Raw genomic sequence first — 21,831 nt, forward strand, 5'->3', positions numbered from 1 at the left:
CAGTCATTGAGTGTCAACCCATGAACCAGGTCGTCACGGTTCGATTCCTGTTCAGGGCACATGCCCAGGCTGTGGGCTCCATCCCCAGTACGGGGCCTGCAGGAGGCTCTGGGAACAGACACACACCAACACACGCAGGCACATGGACAGACGCGTGGGTGGGACGCTCTCCGAGTCACATGCTTCTCCTCTTGCTCCGTCTCCAGGCCTCAGTGTTGGCGCTGGTCATCCTACAGGACCCTCTGGGCACGGGCCACGCTCCACACCCACCCGCCAGGCCTCCCGTGGGCAGGATTTCAAAGCAGGCTTACGAAGTTGCACGAAACCATAAACAGTGGCCAACAGTCCAAGCCAGCACTTTATTTTAAAAGTTTTATTCTGCAGATTTAGAAATTTGAGACTTTTTTTAATAACCGCAAAAGAAATCCAGTCACACCTAATGGTTAACAGAATGTAGTGGTGTATTATCCAAACGGAAGTCGTGCTGATGTGCCGTAATAAATCGTCTATTAGTACAAAAATACACTTTAGGGCACAGCAGTGTATCACAAATTACAGGAGGGGTATTTTGCAAGAGTTTAATCAAACTAGAGACTTCTGAGTAACTGTATCTTTTAAATGCAGCACTTAAAAATGTAACAACTCTGTGCATTTCTTTTTCTTTAAAAAAAATGACCTTGTGTGTGTCATAAAAATGCTGCTTTATTGCTGCAGAGGTCAAAGTTCAAGGCTCAAGAGGTACAGGAGAGAATACAAAGGTAGCCTTAAGAAACTTGGTTTTGTTTATGTATAAAAAAAGGGAAAGTTTATAAAAGTTAATGTACAAACCAAGAACAAAAGTGGTATGCACGCGTTATGTACAAGCATCCTTGAAACATCAAAATTTTCGAATGCATAGCCAAAAAGAAAAAAACAAGAAACAAGAAACAAAGCCACCACTGCCCCCTGCCAAAAAAAAAATAAAAAAATCTCCAAATCACACCATTATTTCCTTCTGGGTGATCACACCCTTCTGGAACCACCAAATCCACAATCTGCTCAACCTGCTTCATGATTCAGTGTCCGGATGTGCACAAAAGCCATAAAAACCTAGTCCTACACAGAGACGACCTAAGAATTAAGAACAGGAGGGTAAGGCATTCCTGCTGGTTAGTGTGTCTGGTGATGTGGTTAATTCGAGACCCAGAGGCCCCGGGACAGTCGCGTGCTTTGGTGCCCTTCCCCAAGAAGCGTGTTTTCATGTACAATCAGTCAGCGTCTTCGCTGGACCCTCCGCCCCACGCGATCGATCCGCTGGCTGTCCATTTGTTTAGTCCACCACATTGGTTCTGCCCCGGGTGCATGTAGATGTGTGCGTGTTACCCCATGCATAATAACATAACGTGTGCGCCAGGCCAGGGCCACCGGCAAGTGGGAAACCGTGTACTCTGAAAAGAACAGAACTCAGATGCACCCCTTTACTGGCTGGTATTTTAACGGAAATCAGTGTGAGTGAAGCAGTGACCACAGGAAGTACAATAATCATTACGAAGCCAACGTCTGTGAACCCCTCGCCGAGGCCACGTTCTTCCGGCACAGCCCGTAGTTCGCAGTGTTTTCTGCCCACGGCTCAGGAGGGCGCTCGCGAATCATCAGTTCAAACAAAGCGCTCAGTACTAGCCCGCGGCAGCATCGACTCTAAGGGAAGTGTAATACTTGAGAGAGTGGTTCCGTTCAGATGGAGGAAGTCTAGCCCAGGTTCACATTATTTCAGCAAGGTCCTGTTTCCGGATTAGAAGTGGTCGATCAGGACAGAGACGCAGTTGGCTCCCACCAGGTAATTCGGATCTCCAGGAAGACACTTGTTTTGCCAGGTTTTGGGGTCACCTGTGCGGGTAACAGAAGCTCAGGTCATCTGCAGTCACTAGCCATAACGCTTTGCCAACACAGGCCAACAGACATACATGTACTTATATACAATTTCCTTTATGTCTGATCATGCTGCCTTTATACCCAAACTAGACGATGACTCAATCAGCGGGGTGATCACACGGTAAGGCATAGAAATGCTGACCCACTAGATTGTAACCTGAAACTATTATAATTAACACATTGCGGACGGATCACAAGAATTCTTGCTTCATATTACACAGTGTTTTACAAAGCATCGTACTTTAAAAAGATATTAGCTTGTAAGAACATGTAATAAGTAACTTCAAAATGCAATGGGTATTTGATTTTAAAGGGTGCCTTTAACATTTATGTAAAACATTTTTCATACTCATTCAATAGAAACTTACCTGGCCACTGGGTAAAGCTAGCAATGAAACTATTTTAATATAATACTGCATAATGCTCACCAGATTTACCAAAAATTCAGAAGCAGGACTATATATTCTTATTTTTCTAGATCAGGATCAAGTAAGGTGACCTAAACCGCAAATACCACAAGTTCCAACTGGTAACTGACTAGTCGCCCAAGGAAGTGAGAAACGTGAAAATACAATGGGAGCTTTGCAATTGGGACCTTAACACAAAACCACTGAAAAGCAGTGTGTACACAGAAGCGACTTAGATGTTTACACTGAAAACCACGGCCAAGTGTGATCCCAGTGGAAGGTCTTCTGTCTTCCAAGTTCCTGTTACACATGCGTTGAGGATTGAAAAACTAAAGAACAGTGACCCAAAATAGAAATCATATAAAAGGAGTCAAATCATTTTAGTAAGAAGGTGAAAATGCCTGCATATGGAGGACAGTATCAATTCTCCCATTGCACCTTAAAAAATTATTTACTTATTTATTTATGTATGTATTTATTTATTTTTTAGAGAGAGAGGAATGGGGGAGGGGAAGAGGGAGAAAGAGAGAGAGAGAAAGAGAGAGAGAGAGAGAGAGAGAGAGAGAGAGAGAGAGAGAGAAACATTGATTTGTTGTTCCACTTAGTCAAGCTTCACTGGTTGACGCTTGCATGTGCCCTGACCGGGGATCAAACCTGCAACCTTGGTGTTATCAGGACGACGCTCCAACTGAGCTGCCCGGCCAGGGCTCCCATCCTCAGAATTCAGACAGAGACGTCATTTGGTTGCGCACCAAGAAACAGTCGACCTTTGGCCAATCGATGGTTAAAAGGCAGACACCTCTCTACCTTCCCTGTTCAGTCGGTCAGTGCAGCACAAAGGGCTGCTAACGGCCGGGTCCTCCCTCAGCCCAAGGTCAATCAATGACAGTCCCAAAGCCCCAAAGGACAGAGTGAAGGAGCATACCCGACGAGGAGTCGGATGATTTTAGAGCAAAAGACCAACCGTCAGGAGTCATGGACGCACAGTGTGGCAGGCGCAGCTCCACGGGCTTCAGGAACTTGAGGCCATGGGGCCCACACATCACCAACGGGCTCAGCAGGGTCTCACCTGGAGGTGGGGGAGAGGTTAGATGGCTGTCTTCCTCTGCACCTGGGTTCTCCTCACCCTCTCACAATATTAATGATACGCTAACGGGTGAGCTCTCCATAGCAGCACTAAGAAAAACTGACGGAAGCCACACAGGTAGTTCTACACGTCCTAGTAGCGCTTTAAACCCAGTGTGTCCCCAAATCACGCCGACATGTCATCAGTACACTGAATCTTGGAAACCCGTGTGCGGCACTTCCAGCACATTTTGCCTCGAGGTAGCCGCATTTCCAGGGATAAACAGCCCCGAGCGGCTGGCTCCTGCAGGTAACTCAGCGTAAGGTACATTCACATGTACTTCTTATACGTTACCTACATCCTGCGTTTCCAATGCCACAGATTTGGTTGAGGGGCTCATGCGGGGCCACCATGCGTTAGTGCTCTGGCCAGATGTTGGGAAGTGAGGGGAAGTAACGCGTGCCCGGCAGGGAAGCACTGCTCAAAGGCTCTAAAAGGAGCCGTAGCACTGAGCATCACGTCACCCTGACAGATCCGGGAGACAGGGAAAACAGCAGCACCGATTCCTTAAGGAGCCCCCAAACACAGACTGTAATGCCTGACAGGGCACTCCCCCCCCTGCCGAGTGTCTGCTGGTGCTGGACCCGGGTGGAGTCAGACCTGTCCCACGAGGCTTATGCTCTCCAAACAGGAGACAGGCACAGAGCAAGCCTGGCTGAGTGGGTGTTCCCTCCCCCGGCTCTAGAGATGGAAGGGGGACTGACTCAAAGACAAACTTGGAGAGGCTGGCTAAGGCCGCCCGGCAGACAGGAGGAGGGACGCCCAATGGCCTGTCACCTGCCACTGTCACGCAGGAAGCGAGCACGCCGCGTGGGAGGCCCAGCCCCTCGGCCTCGCTACGGGACAACACTGCGTGCCCGGGACGCCAGCCGGGCCCTCCGAGGAGGCCTCTCTGCTGGAGGAGCAGCTCTGCGTGGCCAGCGTGGGGGTGAGGGTCCGAGAGCCCTCACCTGAGCTCCCGGCAGCCGCGTCAGGGAGACCGAGCAGAGCAAGTCCCGTTACCTTTCTCCTTGTCGAGGGGCGGGAGGATGCTGTTGTCGCGGCAGACCTTGAAGTAGATCTCCTGCTCCACGCCCTCCGGGATGGCGCCCTGGGGGATGATGATGCTGACGCCCGTCTCGATGGAGCTCAGCACCCCGCCGTTGCTGCTGAACACGCCCCGGGCCGTGGCCACCACGGTGTGGCCGTCCTCGTCGTTGTCCTCCTCCACTGCCGACGGGCTGCGTACAGAAACGGCGTGAGTCCACTCCCGCCCTGCCGGCTTCACCCTGTTTCCCTTTCTCCCGGCCACCAGGAAGCTCTCTACTTGAACAGCTAACGTTTTCAGTGCTCGATGTGACTCACAGGCTAACGAAGCAGATGCTCCCTGGAGAAGTCAATTTCATTTTGAAGGCAACTCATCCCATGCGAGCCCTGACCCGGGCCGGGGATCGAGCCTGCAACCGAGGTACATGCCCTTGACTGGAATCGAACCTGGGACCCTTCAGTCCACGGGCTGATGCTCTATCCACTGAGCAAACCGGCCAGGGCCACCTTTGTTTCTTTTAACATCACTCTGAGCAAACAGTGGCCGAGGAACACAGATGCCGATGTTCCTGGGGTCATGGGAAGCTGTGGCTGTTGAGAGAATGGGCTGGATCTGTGCTCCCCGCACCCCAGCTGTGCGAACGTGGGCACAGAGCAAGGTCACTCGACTCAGTCTCAGATAACAGGGCTAATGATAAGGCCTACTGGCCACGGTGACCATCAGCTTCATTACTCTTGTGCCTCTTGGATGATAGCGTTCGTGGCAACGTTTTGGTCAATACCAAGGCCCAAGCCGATGTGGTTCAGTGGATAGAGCATAGGCCTGCGGACTGGAAGGGTCCCAGGTTCGAGTCTGGTCAAGGCCACATGCCTGGGTTGCAGCTTGATCCCCGGTGGGGGGCATGCAGGAGGCAGCCAATCAATGATTCTCTCTCATCGTTGATGTTTCTATCTCTTTCTCCCTCTCACTTCCTCTGTAAAATCAATAAAATTATATTAAAAAACAAAACAAAAAAAACAGTACTCAGGTTCAAGTTTGAGCTAAAACTATCATGTCAAGTCCCCAATCAGCTAAGCAACACAGCTCCTGTCTGACAGATCACGAGGCCAGAAGGAGGGCGCTCTTACCTCCCAGGAACGGCTCTGGGCCCGGTGCTGAGGTTGTTCACGTGGTATCGGGGCTTCTCCGTGTGGATGGAGAAGGTCTCCACTCCGCTGTCGAACTCGGGAGGCTGGGCCTTCACCAGGGTCTTGGGAGAAGTCGGGACTTTTGAAGACACGTCAGGCTTGTGTGCAGTTTCACTCGGCAGAAGGTTGTGGCTGAATTTAGGGCTTTCAAACTTGCGCTCGAATGGCCGCGCGGAGCTGGTGTACGGCTTGGGGGTGAAGCGGTTGTAGGCTGGGGCGACTGTTTTCTGAGGCTGTTCAGTGCCGTTCACTGGCGCTTTATCTGGGAAGCTTTTCTGGGGGTAGAAGGTAGACGGAGCAGGATCCTCTCGGCTCATTGTTCTGAAAGTGACTGGCTTGTTCTGAGATGGAGGTGGCTCTGGTTTGGACACTAAAGAATTCTGAAAATCCAATGACACCGAATTACCTGGGAAAAAAAATACACAACTATTTTTAAAACTTTAAGAAAATATATTTTTTATTGATTTCAGAGAGGAAGGGAGAGGGAGAGAGAGACAGAAACATCAACGATGAGAGAGAATCACTGATCGGCTGCCTCCTGCAAGTCCCACACTGGGGACGGAGCCCGCAACCCAGGCCTGTGCCCTGACCAGGAATCGAGCCGTGACCTCCTGGTTCCTAGGTCGACACTCAACCACTGAGCCAAGCCGGCTGGGCTGTGTAATATTTTTTATATGAAAAACTATGTGCTTAGAAGCAAGAGTTTAATTTTATGAGAATTACTCTATTACAGTGGTGCTGCCAACTTCTGGATGTCCTACCTTCCCCGTGGGCTCCCTTAGCGTGGGCGTGGAGCGAGGAGCTGGAGCTGGGCTGGGGCGGCTGGGAGTACTGGGAGGGCAGCGGGGGTGGGGGTGGCGTGGGCTGGACTGAGTCATAGCGTTTGTCACCGAAGGCATCAGCGTCAATAGACTTGCCCCTGTGAAGAAATGAAGACAGTGCCAACACCTGAAAATGGACTCACACAGACAAAACTCGTCCACATTCTCTAAGTATCTCTAAGCTATTTTTTTAATCTAGGAATTTCACAACGTGTTCTTATGAGTATGGCAGCTCCTCTATCAAAATAGGCAAACCAATCCCACCGTCACCAGCACAAGGAATGCAGAGACACACAGATACTTCAAGGAAAACACCCAGGAGATGGCAACCAGAGGCAAACGGAATTCTGGGTACACTTGTACTATTTCCCTCTGCTGTTTACAATTTAATAACGTCTTGCAAATGTTTTGAAAAATATTCACAGGCCCAAATCTTCCTTGGGCTCACTTCTAATTTCCTGTCTGGGATGCCAAGGCCGCTCCGGTGCACCCAGAACCGGTGTCACCCGGGAGCCGGCCACTCCCTTAGCGAGGGGCTGGCAGTGACTGCTCTGGCTTTAGGGCCAGAGGTCCCAGTGACAACTACTCGAACTCCGCCTGCGAGGGCAGAGACACCAGGTAAGCGAGCGAGTGTGCCGTTCACTTTAAACTTCGCCCTTGATCTCCCAGATCCACCTTTTAACAGCTAGAGGAGCAGATCCTGCTCCGTTTTACAGGCTCATTGAAGTCAGATTGGGCCGCATACGCGTATTTGCTCAGGCTGCCATGGGTAACGTGACACAGAAAATGCACACAAAAGAGCCTTGAAGAGAGACCCATAAGTGGAACGTCCCATCTACACCTGCGCAGAGCCGACTGCACTGGCGTTATGTGCACCCACAACACAGACATGTCGAGTGACTTTCACAGACTCCGTGGAGCGTGAGCTTTAAACTGTGCCGCTAGCTGGCTTTCTGCATGGACACGAGCGTTTGACGATGGCGTTCGAATCTGGAAGTGCACATAACGCCAATGACAGGGGAGCACACCTGATGAACAGCCTCACGTGATGCCAGTCTTACCACTTGACGCTCCTTTTCAAGTAGCCATAGCTAGGGTAAGAGCCCAGAAATCTAGGGATGGCCGAGCAAGCGCAATAGAAAAACGAGAGGAAACGGTCAATCTAACTAAGCAAGTCGCAGCAAAGGGAACTCAAATGTCATTAAAAACATCCACCAAGGCGCTCTCCCTCCTGGCGCCAAGCCTTGCCTTCCCTTCCCCGACCCGGGCACCTACGATTGGCTTCCTCGCTCCCAAGCTCCCAGGGCCCTTCCTTCGCCTCCATAACTTGTTTCCTAAGCCCATTTCCTCTAGGAACTGCTTCTCCTACCTCTGTGATTGTACCAGATAAATGTTCTCTTACAAAAAAAAGTTGAGTGTCGACCTATGAACCAGGAGGTTATGGTTCAATTCCCAGTCAGGGCACAGGCCTGGGTTGCGGGCTCGATCCCAGTAGGGGGCGTGCAGGAGGCAGCAGATCCGTGATTCTCTCTTCATGATGTCTCTCTCTCTCTCCCCCTTCCTCTCTGACACTCTTATGGTCCAGTCATCCTTTCTTACCTTTGATTTTAACACCTCTCCTAATGCAGAACTTTCTACATCTGCTCTGAGAGTTTAAGAACAAAAGCAAACGCAGTGCCTCCCACTAGAAAGTGTGCCTGTGCTGACCCGCTGGAGGCTGCTGGGAGCGTGTATCACACACTCGACCATCGCCTTCACGGTACACGGAGCTTCATGGGATGGCCCCCTACACAATCGAGCCTTTATGTGGCCTCACTCCCCAAAGGTAAGTCTCGGGTTAAGTGACTTACTTCGAGGAATAACTAGAAAGGCTGGGCGGATGCTGGGAGTGAGCCGGCTTGGCCGGCTCTGGGAGGTGGCCTGTGGGAATGTGTGCGGAGGGCTTGTTCTCAAAACTTCTCCGGTCGAAGTAGGAGAGCTGCTTGCGGTAGTACTCTTCGTCTTCCTCGGGGTCGTAGTGGTTTGACCGGACAATATCTTCCGGGGGCTTCGGCTGAGGCTTTTGCGGTTCTGGGACCCTGACAATGAACGGCAAACAGGACAACCTTGTAGGTGGTGACTTTGCCAGGACACTGGGGCATGGACATCGCTGACCGCGACCCTTCGGTGACTGCTGAGCAGCCCCCGTCAACATGGCCGTTTTAACTCCACATCTTCACACGAGGCTCAAAAGGCCACCCGCTGCAGGCCCATGGGTTCAATACCATCTATTCCGCTGACAATGATCTGGTTAGAGGCCTCACAGCAGGTTAAGAGCAGTTATTTAGAAAAAAGGAAGTGGAACCAACCCAGTGGAGAACTTCTCCAGGTACAGACACCAATGTCAGCAGCAAGCCACGACTGAGGGAGGCTTAGAGACGTGCAAGAACTTTAACCAGGACCAAGAAATGATCCCCAGACAAGGAGGCAGCTCTGTGAAGCGCACAGTCCTCGAGGGCACAGGAAGCAGCCAGGGAAGAAAGCAAGCTTTTAGGCAAATTAATGCACCGCAGTTCATGCTCTGCGCAGTGCGTTTTGGAAACTGCATCAAAACGAAAAAACTTAGGCAGGGCTAAGCTTCCGTGCCTATTCTTCATCACACAGCTCATCTGCTAGCAATCCTGGCTAAGGAGACACCACATAGTTTGTATGTTCGTGAAAAGCACCGGCATTATTAAATAAGAGGAAGATGTACAGACAGACAGCTCCTCTCTATACAAGCACAGCCGCTAAGCAGAGGCCGTGTCGGAGCCAGCCTGTCACTCAGCAGCACCAGCAGGTCCAGTGAGGGCCCAGCTGCCAGGTTTCCCTGCCGGCTCCGCCAGGACCTGAGCCTCCCCCGCGCAGCCCCGGGGCCTCCCTCACTGCACTGAAGAGCTCAGCACAATGGCAGCCAACTTGTAGCCATACTACGAGTGTTAGGGCTTTAAGCTTTTTATTTTAATCATTTGCTAGAAAAGTGTATTTTCAACATGTTTCCTGAAGCTATAAAAAGACCTGTTACAGAGGTATAATAAAGACCTTTATTTTTTTGTCCAGGGCCACCGTGTTAGTTAGAAAGACTATAGTTCGTTCAAGGACAAACAGACCTCTTCCCTCTCCCTCACACTAAGGCTGGCTCACTGCCCAAGAGGACCCCAAGCCGGGCCAGCTCCACCCACACCAGGGCGTGTACCCACCTGTACAGGGTCTTGTCGTGTTCACTGAACTGACTCTGAAGAGTGGCTTTAGGACCCACGATGGGAGCCCCTGGCGGTTTGGACGCTGCCTCTGGAGGCTGCAAAAATAAGACAAACACGCCCGGAACAGATCACGACAAAGCAGGCTGCACGCGGGGGCAGGGAGGGCAGGGGAACTGCTCTTCACCACCTGCTGTGCGCCCAGGGCGGGAGGGAAGACAGTCCCGTCTTTACCTTAAAGCCCGCGTGGTTCTCGTCCTTCCTGTTCTCCAAGGACGCAGACCTCTTGTTCTCAAACATCTTCACCCTGGTGAGCACGGACTGGGGCTTCATGGCTGGGTCCTCCTCCTCGGCGGGAGCTGGGGGTGCGGGCAGGGGCTTGGTGCTGGGCGGCGGCACATCCGGCTTGTGCTGAGAGGCTGGTACAAGAGGAGGGACCAGCGCAGCCCCGTGGAGCGGCTCGTAGCGGCCTGCCTTCGAGGTAAAGCCTTGTGCGGGGACTTGCTCGTAGCTCCGTGGGTACTGCTCATAACACTGCTTGGACTCAGGGGCCTGGGGGCCCGCGGGGGGCGGCGCCTCGGGCCTGTACCTGCCGTGCACCTCATACCCGGGAGCCAGGGGCTCCTCGTGCCGCAGGGTGGAGGTCCTGGGCGGCTGCTCGTAGCGGGGTCTGCTGTCATAGGGCAGAGGGGCTGGCTCCTCGAACCGCGGGAAGTAGCCCCGCTCCGAGGGCTCTTCGGGGTGCTGCCTGGAGTCCAGGTCCCGGGGGTGCTGACTGTCAGAGGGCCGGGGCTGGTAGGGCTGCTTGTCCTCGTAGTAGGACCAGTGCTCCTCGTAGGCAGGGATGCGCTCCTCATAGCGCAGGCGGTGGTCCATGTGCCGCGAGAACGGGTCGGTGTAGCCAGAGGAGTCGTATCTGTACGTGGGCTGCTCCAGGTCCCTGCTGGCTTGCTTCTCCACGTACGGGGCATGGGGCTCGTAGCTCGGCTTGGGGTCCCTGTCGGGCCTCAGCACGGGATGCCCCCCGGCCGGCTGCTTCACCACATGATTCTGCCGGATGATGTCCTCGGGGTAGGGGTCCTTCCGGTACACCTGCGCACAAGAGCCAGGGGTAAGCGCACAGGCTTGTCTCTCCTTCCCGTGGATTATAATAGAGAAAACTACGGTTTCCTGTAGTTCCATAACCGGCGTGCCCCACCGGTTATGACCAGGGCGGAGAGATTAGTGGAGAAGCCAGTTTCAGCAAGAGCTCAACATGTACAGTGCAGGGGGGCTTTTATGTGCCCATCTAAGCTAATAAACAATCACTGTGCTAATTATTCCATTTAGTAGAAAGTTAATCAGCACCCGAACCATTCATTCCCCTTGATTGGACACTGAAAATAAAAATCACAAAGAAAATTTGCACATACCGTGATTTATAAAACAGGAAAATGTCTAGGCGGGGTCTCCGTTATATAGTAAGGAATTGTGCAAGACACGGAAAACCCCAAAATAAGAATAAAAAAAATATAAAGCAAAAAATCGCAATGACAAGGCCTGTTCCGCAACGACCCGTGTGCCACCGGAAGCCATGCACACCACAGGCGGGAAGGCAGCCGCTGGCCGGAAGCGCTCTGTGGCCCAGGGACGAAGCAAAGGGACCCGGGAGGGGAGTGCGCGTGGGCACCGCGGCCCAGGTACCTGTGCTGGGTCTACATGCGACGGAAGTGCAGCTCCGTGGTCCCTGAGCAGGGAGTGGGCGGCCTCGGCCCTGGGTGCTGGCAAAGAGTCAGCTGGTGGGGAGTGAGAGGCGGGAGGGGCGGGTGCCTCCAGTCTGACATGAGTGAACTTGACACTGTGATTGACAGCAGAGGTGGGTGGTGCTGGGTTTGTTTCGGGCGAAAGGTAAGGGCCTGGAGATGAGGCGTCTGCTTTCTGTGAGAAGTTTAAAAAATTAAAGGGGTGCTGGGCGGGTGTGCGGTTCTGGGGCCCATTAGCGGGGCTAAAAAAAATTATATTTTTTGGGGGGGGAAAAATAAAGTTTTTATGTTAAAAAAGGACCTCCTTTGGCTTGCTGGGGGGAAAAAGAAACACAAACACAGGGGGGAATTAAGCCCCCCGGCATCTCAACTCGAAATTAAAAATTACTTCCTGAGGGGGGAGGAAAGGAGGAATATATTCTTTTTTAAAAAAAATATATTTCTATTGATCTCAGAGAGGAAGGGAGAGGAAGAGAGCGATAAACATCAATGATGAGAGAGAATCATGGATCGGCTGCCTCCTGCACGCCAGCTACTGGGGATTAAGCCCGCAACGGGAATCGCGCCATGACCTCTGGGTTCACAGGTCAACACTCAGCCCGAGCCGCGTGGCGAGCTGCATGTACCCTTAACTCAGCCACACCCTCCAGTCCAGCAGCGCACCCTACCTGTGCCCCTGCGCACTTGCTGCTTACCTGTTGAGAGGCTGTTTTAAGTCCCGGGGAGTCTAGTCTATGAACGGGCTGTGGCTGCGCTTGTGGTGAGTAGGGAGGAAATGTCTGGTTTTCGTGATGCATCCCAGAGGAATCCTCTCTTACGGGCTCAGAGGACCGGGTAATGGCGGACTCCGGGGGGGTCCCCACCTCATCATTAAGAGTCTCATCTAGTTCTTGATCAGTGTAGGCCCCGCCTTCTGTGTCTGTGTCTTCATAGTCAGAAGTGTGTCTACTGTCCGTGCTATACATTGAGTATTCACTACCTGGGGCTGACAGGTAGGACAGGCGATCGTCATGCAAGTCAAGGTCATCACTGGTAGCACCATCCGCCTGGGTCAAATGAAAGTAAATTACAAGTTTTATTCAGTATTCTGTGAGAGAGGGCCTTTAGTTCACAAGGGAGACTGAAAAGTTATCGGGCTTTGAAGAAACCACACCTAGTTCTCGACACTTCTGCTGCGGACAGGTCAAGAAGATTGCACACGCGCACATGCAGACACACAGCACCTTGGAGACCCGAGGGCTTGGATGAATGGAAGGTTGCTGGCCAATCAGGACAGAGCTGGCCTCTGGGGCCCAGCCCGGAAGACAAGGAAGGGATCCTGGCACCACTCGGGTTCCTAAGCCCAGTCAGTCACTAGCGTGTCAGCCCGAAGCAAGGTGAAGTGGGAGGGTGCTGCCAGCCCACGCTCACAGCAGGGACACACCGACAGGACAGCACGTGAGAACGGTCATGGATATAAACTGTAGTGGAGGAAGAGCTTAAGCTTTTATTATTTTTTAAAAAATTTTTATTGATTTCAGAGAGGAACGGAGAGGGAGAGAGAGAAACATCAATGATGAGAGAGAATCATGGATCGGCTGCCTCCTGCACGCCTCCTACTGGGGATGGAGCCCACAACCCCGGGCATGTGCCCTGACCAGAAATTGAACCCTGACCTCCTGGTTCATAGGTTGATGCTCAACCACTGAGCCACACCAGCCAGCAGAGCTTAAGCTTCTATACAACAAGGGAACAGCATCACTAAGTCCTGGCTGCCTCTTACACGTTTTTCTGTTATTGTTCAAAGACGGAGCATCCAGCGGATGGCAAGGGAGGAACACAGCTTACTTCTCTGTAACAAGTAATCAGAGTCAAGTTGGCGTTAACAATCTGCGCTGCCGTCTGAGAGAGGATGAGAGGTGCCTGAGGGGAAGGAGGTGAGAGCGGCACCGACAGGCTGCCACTGGACACAGACCTCACCCTGGGACTGGATGAAACACAACAGTCCGTAAAGGTCTTTCTTGCCTGGACACGGTGCCCAGTTAGCATGAGCGCCGAAGGTCGTGGAACCCAGAAATCAATCTTTCGTCCACGCCCAGGACAAACATGAGGCCGGAGCCGCCTGCTGGCTCTCCACGCAGCCCGCGCCTGCTGGGGAAGAGCCCGGCCCGGCACTGCCTTCTTGGTGGGAAGACGAGGGTGTCGGCCTCCTGGAGGCTCAGGGCAGGGGGAGTCATGTCCCGGCAGGGTCTGTCCCCCCAACCCTCAGTGGCTTCCTCACTCTGTCCTGCGGAGGAAGAGCTGTCTCCCTGCCCTCTGCTGTGACCTTGACCCTGCAGGGCTGAGGACTGCAACCCAGCACCGGCCAGGGGAGAGGGAAGGCCTGGGGGAAGGGCACCTGGGACTCACAATCCACCTCGCTGCCAGGCATGGAGTGCACAAGTGAGCACCAGGCAGGGCTGCTGGGACGGAGAGGTCACGCGCCTGCTCAGTCTCAGGACGACCTTTCTCGGGGAGCAGGGCAGACAAGACGGGCCGGACGTGCACACAGCCCTCCGCAGCAGTCAGCGCCCGGCAGCGAGCGCACGACAGTCAGTGTGGAGTGAGTGCTGTTAGTCTGACGATCCGCTCAGGTAAAACACACTTGGATGGAAAACGGAAGCTCCATCTAAATTGTAACCAATCTCTCTGATTTACCGAATGCATCAACCTATCCTGGTAACAAATTAAATTGCCTACTTTTCTCACATAAGAAGTTGGGGGAGTTAGACCTTTCCTTGTGAAATCCAAGCCAAGAAAGGAAACAAAGAGAAAGGATAGAAGAGGGAGGTTTGAGGTTTAAAAACCTCTCAGATAGGTAGACAGTGCCCTCTGCATTTCCAAGCCAATCTCATCCGAGAATCACAGTGCGATCAGCAGCCTGGCCGACAGAGGGCGCTAACAGGGCGTGCTGTCCCAGAGCAGCGGGCAGAGAGGTTAGTGACGCCATGGCTGCCAGGTGGTGGTTTCTCTTCCCCCTTTCCCGGGCTCAGGGTCCCAGCTGCCACCCGTGTCAGTTCCTCAGAGTGCTCTGATGGCTCACAGAGAGCCTGCCCGAGCGGTGAGGGGGAGGGTCCTGACAGGCTCTCTGCACTGCGTGGTGGGAGCAGCAGCCCCGCCTCCCCACGGGAGCGTGTTAGCCTCTGCACTGCGGGGCTGCGTGTCCTGGGTGGGGGACGGGCCGGGCCAGGAGCATGCAGCATGCACATGCACAGCCGAGCATCTGCATCACAGCCAGGCGGAGGGAGGGGCCATGCAGGGGCAGGCACAACACAGCCCAAGCCGACGGTGGAGAACAAAATAAAAAAACAGACATCACAGCCTCCCCTAGCAACCAGAACGGATTCAGGCGGCACTGATCTGAAGGTAAAACACGTTGAAATAACAAGTTCTCTGAACGGTCCACTCTGAGCAAACATTCGCTCTCCCACCAGAACCAACAGGCCTCTCCCGTGAAAGATGGCCCCCAACCAGGAAGAGTGACAGCAGAAACGGGGTCATTTAAAGCCTGCCATTGGATGTGGGGAAATCAGAACTTAAAGCCAAAAAGGAGGTCTAACTCTGAGCGACACTCCCGGGTGTGTTGTAAGAATGTGAACAGGTGCTGAGTGAGGGAAGACAAACCCCTGGGCACGGATTGGGCAGCGCACCTGTCAGTCTAGCAGGCCCTGGAGACCGTGCCCTCCCTGCGGGGCTGCGGGTAGCAGGTGCCCGCCCCTGGCCCTCAGAGGGACCTCTGTCCTCACAGGGAGTCCCGAGTGTCCTGTGCTGAGGACAGCGTTTGGGGGACGCTCCTGTCGCCCACCCGGCTCCCCTCTTTTTCACAGGAGGAAACTGAAGCCAGGTTCAAAGTCATTCCTCAGCGAGACAGGGGCAGAGACAGCACCCAGCCCTGCCCCGTTAGCTGTCATTTAGGAAGTCTTTTGACGGAACACCATGGAGGTGGTAAGTCAACAGTTGAGAGAATTTCGGAATATCTTGCCACCAAAACAACTCGCATAACCCCTCCATACAGATGATAAAAACCAGACCCATTAGAAAACAAAGTAACTCAAAGGCCTCTCCGAGTCGTTATGTAATTTACTAAGCAGGTTAAAAGGTAAAATAATAGGAAACGTCTTACCTTGCCCTCTGAGACCCAAACCAGCTGGTTCTGCTGTTGCTGAATGGCTTCCTTCAGCGCACCGTACCAGCCGTCATTCATTGAATTTAAGTTAATTGTGGCTGAAAAATAAATGAATGACATTGGTTTACAGCCCGGCCACTGCCCACAGTCGGAGTCCCTGGACCTGCCAGGCCTCACGCCTCATCGCTGAGCCATTTGAGATGGGGTTTGAGGACACAGACCTCTGAGCTGTGTGGGACCTGGAGCCTGCACTGCACCGGGCAGCCCTCCAGGCCACGGTGACAGAGGTTTTAGCGTTGGAACGACACAGCGTGTTGGCCCACATATTGCTGCCCAGACACTTAGCTGAAGGAGGCCTCTAGGACACTCACTGGTAAAAAGATGGTGATTATTTTTACGCAGCTTATGAGACCGCTCGTATAGCTTCCTGGCACTTTTCCGAGATTCGGGACATAACCGCATCCTCATTGTTTTCACGCCTTGCTTGGAATCGGGGTTAAGGAAGACCACGATTGGGTACCACTGCGCATAATTCAGGCGATCGACTGCATTTGGTGTGACATCTAATAAAGCATGTTTGTCCTGGAAACACAAAGAAAAAAATGAGTGAGGATACAAGACAGTGAATTAGAATCATCGCAGAAAAAGGCACAGCCTAGACCTGTGGTCGGCAAACCGCAGCTCGCGAGCCACATGCGGCTCTTTGGCCCCTTGAGTGTGGCTCTTCCACAAAATACCACGTGTGGGCGCCGCACGTACAGTGCGATTGAAACTTCGTGGCCCATGCGCAGAAGTCGGTATTTTGTGGAAGAGCCGGTATTTTGTGGAAGAGCCACACTCAAGGGGCCAAAGAGCCGCATGTGGCTCGCGAGGCATGGTTTGCCAAGCATGGGCCTAGACTATCTCCAATCGTGATGGACGTCTCATGGGCTCTGATGTTTCAGGAGCACGTATCAGGAAACTGTCATTAGAAATTAATTCAATACAATTTCTAGCCCAACCTGAAAACAAATAAAAAACTTTAAGCAGCTCACTTTTAAGCTGGCACAATACTTGCAAGCTGACAGTACTGGCTGTGTTCGGTTAGATTAGCAATTTTCAACCGTTTTTCATCTCTTAGAGCACATGAACTAATTACTAAAATTCTGCGGCACACCAAAAAATATACTATATTGTTTTGCTGTTGTGACAAAAAAAAAAAAAAAGGTATAATTTTGATTCATTCACACCGGATGGTTGTTGTTGTGTTGGTCATTTTTTCATTTGACAATCTGAGGGGGAAAAGGTCAGTACCCTGACTGAATTACCAGGTATTGCATGTTTTAGGAATTCTTGCGGCACACCGGCTGAAAATCGAGGGTTAGAGTGATTACACGTATGACAACTTAATGCTCCTGACATGGTCTGCAGAGTGAAAGCAGACTCCCTACCACAAGTATTGCAGTGTAAACTGTCTATTAATGTATTTGAACATGCTTTTGTGGCAATCAAAACCAACTCTAGATGCATGTAACTCTATTCCCACACCTTTCCGCATGGTACGCCGGAAATAATTGTAGAAACACCTTTCTACTCTCAAATGAACCAAACCGCATCCCACTCAGAGCCACAACACTCGCAGCTGAGAACGAAGCAGTCGCTGCTGAGCTCACCTGGTCTATGATCTGCTTGATCGTGTGGAGGCGGATGATGCCGGAGCTACGCTGGTCCGTGCCCGCATCTCGAGGTTCGCTTTCTGTTCATGGAGTCAGGACGAGACAAACATGAAATTGCCGCGGTGAGGTGAGAACTCCTAGCCACCAGCACTGTGACACGCTGGGCGCGGGAACCCGTAGCTGGGTGTGCTGTGCCACGGCCTCCATCCACCCCATGCCAAGAGCAGCCCCCGCCTCCCTCGCTCTCATCATGACAACGAAAATGGCTCCGGACAGCCAATGGGGAGGATCTGCCCTGAATGGGAACTGCTGGGTTAGACCAGTGCTTCCCCACGGGGCTGGGATTAGGAGAGGCAAGTGAGGCCTTGCCTCGGGGTCGAGGTTGAATGGGGCACCCCAACCTCAGTATACTGCAATACTGGGATCCAGTATGTTCAGAACATCAAAACTCATACTCTACACACCAACATTTCAAAGAGAATCAGGAAATGGAACTTGAGCGAAAATTAGGATTGTCACTTGCCCAAGGGAAACTGTCAAATATGGCAATTCTCTCAATTTAGCCCGGCTGGTGTGGCTCAGTAGTTGAGTATCAACCTATGAACCAGGAGGTCAGGGTTCGATTCCCGGTCAGGGCACCTGCCCAGGTTGCAGGATCGGTCCCCAGTGGGGCGTGCAGGGGACAGCTGATCAGTGATCCTCTCTCATCACTGATGTTTCTGTCTCTCTCTCCCTCTCCCTTCCTCTCTGAAATCAATAAAACTGTATTTTGAAAAAAAAGCAAATTGTCACTTCCCTTGGGTGAAGGGACCAGCCCAGCCCTTAGAGGGGCACTGAGTGAATGAACACCTCGGCCTCACCCCAGCCAGTGTGGAGGCGACTCACTTGCAATCTGGTAAATGTCCGGCTCCTCTCGCGCCAGCTTCTCTCGGGCCACGTCCGCTATTGGTCCGAAGATGGTGACCGGCCTCAGGAACCCGGCTGGGGAGAAACCCAGGGAAGAGCAGTTTATGCCTTGTCTGCCATGAGCGCGCGGACACTACAGGGTACAGGCCAGCGTGCGGAGGAGAACATACCTTCCCGGAGGACCACTCTCTCGTAGGCTGGGAACTTGGTCTGCACCGGCTGGGCCGACAAGTCCTCCCTGCTCTTGCGGAGATTCCTCTTGGAGCTGCGAAGGCCCCGGAACCTCCAGAAGTCAGCGCGGTCCCCTCCCGCTGTCTTAGGAAGCGTGTACTGCACACTGGCTAACTGCTCAGCCCTGTGCCAGGGGAGACACCAATAAAATAAAGGTGTTTTAAAATCACAAAATGGAAAAAGACCCCCAAGGAGTGAAATGTCAAATCCTGGATAGAATCTCACATGCAGCTTACATCTCTTACTGGATGAACTAAAATCAAGGGGTTTGTACAACTGGGTCAATTACAGACACAATGACGACAATGAAGATGAATCTTCACATTCCCAGCATTCCCCAGGGGACTGAACTCTGTCATCGTTACTTACTGGGTTCTGAGAGGCAGCCGAACAGTCCTACCTGTTCTTATTGGGGATGATGCCTCGTTCCACTTCCTTGTGATTCTTGCCAATGCGAATAGCGAGCCAGGAGCCCAGTTTTCCATTGTACAGGGTGTCCACAACCCGGAACACCTCGCCTTTGTTGAAACTAAGTCCATACGGAGATTCCTTCTCGTATTCAAAGTGGGTTCTGATATAGAAAGAATCTCCTACATCTGATTCTACGATGCGGCGATAAACTAAAAAGAATCAAGACAAAAACATTATCAATAGCTAGTGGGATAAGAAATGAAGCTGATGAGAATTCACAACACAAAGAGGCTACTGATAATATTAACAAACACTGGCCCTGACCGTGCTGGGCACTTGGCCACATGTACACCACCATTACCTCACGAGATGGGAACGCCCAGCACCTCCACTTTGCAGGTGAGGTGCTGGGAGGGGCATGTGGGTGCTACTGGCACTGGTGGGTGGAGGCCAGGGATGCTCCCTAATGTCCTACGAGGCACAAAACAGCCCCACCACAAAGAAGGCCTTAGCCCACATGTCGTGTGCCGAGGCTGGGAGCCCTGTTCTACACGGACAGGGCACCTGTTTAACCAGAGAACACCAGGCATTCTGGGGCGTGAACACGAACAAACACCAGAGCTCTGCCTAGACAATGTCAGCACAAAATTGTGTGCTTCTCGTGGTTCTGCCAGCTAATACACAATGGGATTTTCCCGAGCCTTGCCCTGGGCTGGTCGGCATCCTACTTAAGCTAGAACACGCTAAGGCTGGCTGGGCCTATCACGGTGCTGTGAGATGAACACATTCATTTACTCCTCGACTCTGAGCGCCTTACTGAAATGGAAATAAACTCCTATCTCAGTCCCCAGCTCCCACAGCCTGCGCCCCGTCCCGCCGGCTCACCGTCCTTCTTCTGCTGCGCCAGGATGGTCACCTCCTCCCCCCGCGGCAGGTCCAGCAGGAAGAGCACGGCTTCCTCGCGGATGATGTTGGTGAAGTCGACGTTGTTGACCTGTCAAAATGCCGTTCACAAGTCACTCATGGCCGTACTTAAAGGTCACAAAATGTTTATCTACACAGGAAGCAAATATTCTCAGTTTACCCAACTTAAAAAGATCACATCTGTAAGATGGAAACATTTACTCTGGAGAAAGAATATACTATAATTTAAAGCAAGCAGAAACCAAGTCAAGTGAGTGAAGGTGTAAGTTCATTTAAAGAGCAGTCACCATGCATCCTGATTTTAAAGACTACTCAGTGCAAAATCTAACCAATTTAGAGCAAAGACAACTTCTAATTTCAAATATCTATTATTACTGGAAAATCTCTGCCTTTAAAATTTTAAGTTATAAGTTCTGTAAATGTGCAAAGAGCCCTACTTTACTAGACTCTGCAAAAGCAATCAGAAGGAAATGAGATGGGGAAGAAACAGCGGATGTGCTGAGGCATCGCTGAGAACGTCTGCAGGACTGCTGAGGGCTCAGCGGCTGCCAGGCAACAGTGACTTGTATCAGCTGGTCCTAAGGACCAGCAGGGCCTCGTCCAGATGTCAGTGTGACTGTGCGCTGGGTGACAAAAAGACAGTAGTGTGCACTACTTGTACAATCCGAAACAGAAATACACTACTAAGAAATAGTGTTAAAAGGATGTATTCCCTAAGTTTAGAAGAGTCATTAAAGGAGGCAGGAAAAGAGCACCCGAGATCAGAGGAGGACAGAACGGCTGTGTGTGGAGCCCCGGGAAGGTGTTCCAGAAGGACAGCAAGAGCTCAGAGCACAGCGAGGGAAGTCAAGGGACTCGCAGGCTGAAGACAACACGAGGTCTCGGATGGCTTAGGAACGTCAGAGGTGCAGTGGTTACGGAGGAAGCCAGGCTACTCAACTCCATGACAGCACGGACCGAAAGGGAAGCAGGGAAGGGACTCAAGTTCAACAGCCGAAGGAGAGAAATGCAACAGAGGAGGGTTGAAGAGCAGGAGGGGGAAGAGAAGAACATGGCCCACGGGACTGTGGGTCGGAGACAGAGTCAGGACAAGGGAGGTGGGAGCCTACAGGCAGGGAGACGCCAGGACCGAGGGGCACTGACAGCTGGAGGGTGAGAAGTAGAGCCCGTGCAGAAACTCACACTGGGGAGATGTGATCTGCTGATTACAATGGCGCATGTAGCGGGAGTGTGGACATTTTAAAAGGAGAAGAGACAGGTAAAGATGTTCCCATGTTACTGGCCACACTGCTAGGGAAAAGCAGGCTGCACCAACAGGGCTGCCCTGGCTCCTGTGTGTGAGGTCAGAGCCAGGGCAGCTCCATGTCTGCCTGCAGGAAACCCCACCTCCCCGTGCTGAAGGTCCAGGGGCTGGGGGGACTGCGGCCACGCCCACACCCACGGAGAGCAGCACCCGATGCTGGCCGCTGCCGAGTTGTGGCTCACGGCAGAGCCTTGCTGCCGAACATGTAGCTGAACTAAAAAGGTGCCTATTACATGGATCCAGGACTTACTTTGTCTTGTAGGTTCTATGAACCAAGGATTAAAACGAGAACAGAGCGCCCACTGTGTAGCAACACACAGCCCAGCCCTCAACCAGAGCAAACGCAGGCACTGGAAGTGACAGGCCCGGCACAGCCGGGACCTCATGGATTCTTGGTCTGAATGTTTACGTGGCTCAAGAGACTGTGGCGTAGGTTATTCTCTGTGTCGTATGGTGGGTCTGCCAGGTTGGACGCCTCTTCCTAGAGCTCTACGTGCTTCAACCCCACATGCGTGAGCGCGCTGACGTACCCTGAGAATTTGATCGCCCTCTTCCAAGCCTTCTTTGGCTGCAGGGGCTATCTTCTAGAACGCCAGCGACAAATATTTCCGACATCGTTGCCACCAGCCAGCCGCAAACCCACGCTATCTCCTTTTCTGAATTTCACCAATTTTCATGCTGGCCTGTGGAAACAAATATCTCGTTTGAAACGGTGAAGAGAGGCTTGAGGAGTTACAGCAAACTGCTACCATGAAAACCATGTTCAGAATGAAATAAAAGGGCCATCGTGTCTGAAATGTCGCCCACAGCACTGCTGG

General features: G+C 52.3%; 1 protein-coding gene across 1 annotated transcript in view; it reads right to left on the reverse strand.

Annotated features, from left to right (window-relative positions):
* Window positions 1-340: 340 nt before the first annotated feature.
* The window catches only part of TJP1 (tight junction protein 1), a 39,752-nt gene continuing 18,261 nt past the window's right edge, over window positions 341-21,831 (reverse strand). Inside the window, 20 exon segments of the mRNA XM_023746866.1 lie at window positions 341-1,866; window positions 3,283-3,387; window positions 4,447-4,664; window positions 5,599-6,064; window positions 6,420-6,577; window positions 8,330-8,557; window positions 9,698-9,795; window positions 9,932-10,789; window positions 11,381-11,614; window positions 12,135-12,485; window positions 15,581-15,681; window positions 15,955-16,165; window positions 17,236-17,318; window positions 18,124-18,219; window positions 18,315-18,499; window positions 18,776-18,995; window positions 19,672-19,780; window positions 21,544-21,588; window positions 21,590-21,619; window positions 21,621-21,696. Of these exon segments, the coding sequence (XP_023602634.1) occupies window positions 1,772-1,866; window positions 3,283-3,387; window positions 4,447-4,664; window positions 5,599-6,064; window positions 6,420-6,577; window positions 8,330-8,557; window positions 9,698-9,795; window positions 9,932-10,789; window positions 11,381-11,614; window positions 12,135-12,485; window positions 15,581-15,681; window positions 15,955-16,165; window positions 17,236-17,318; window positions 18,124-18,219; window positions 18,315-18,499; window positions 18,776-18,995; window positions 19,672-19,780; window positions 21,544-21,588; window positions 21,590-21,619; window positions 21,621-21,696 (3,967 nt within the window). The 3' untranslated portion in view covers window positions 341-1,771.

Source organism: Myotis lucifugus, unplaced genomic scaffold (genome assembly GCF_000147115.1).
Source record: "Myotis lucifugus unplaced genomic scaffold, Myoluc2.0 scaffold_747, whole genome shotgun sequence".
Taxonomy (NCBI): Eukaryota; Metazoa; Chordata; class Mammalia; order Chiroptera; family Vespertilionidae; genus Myotis; species Myotis lucifugus.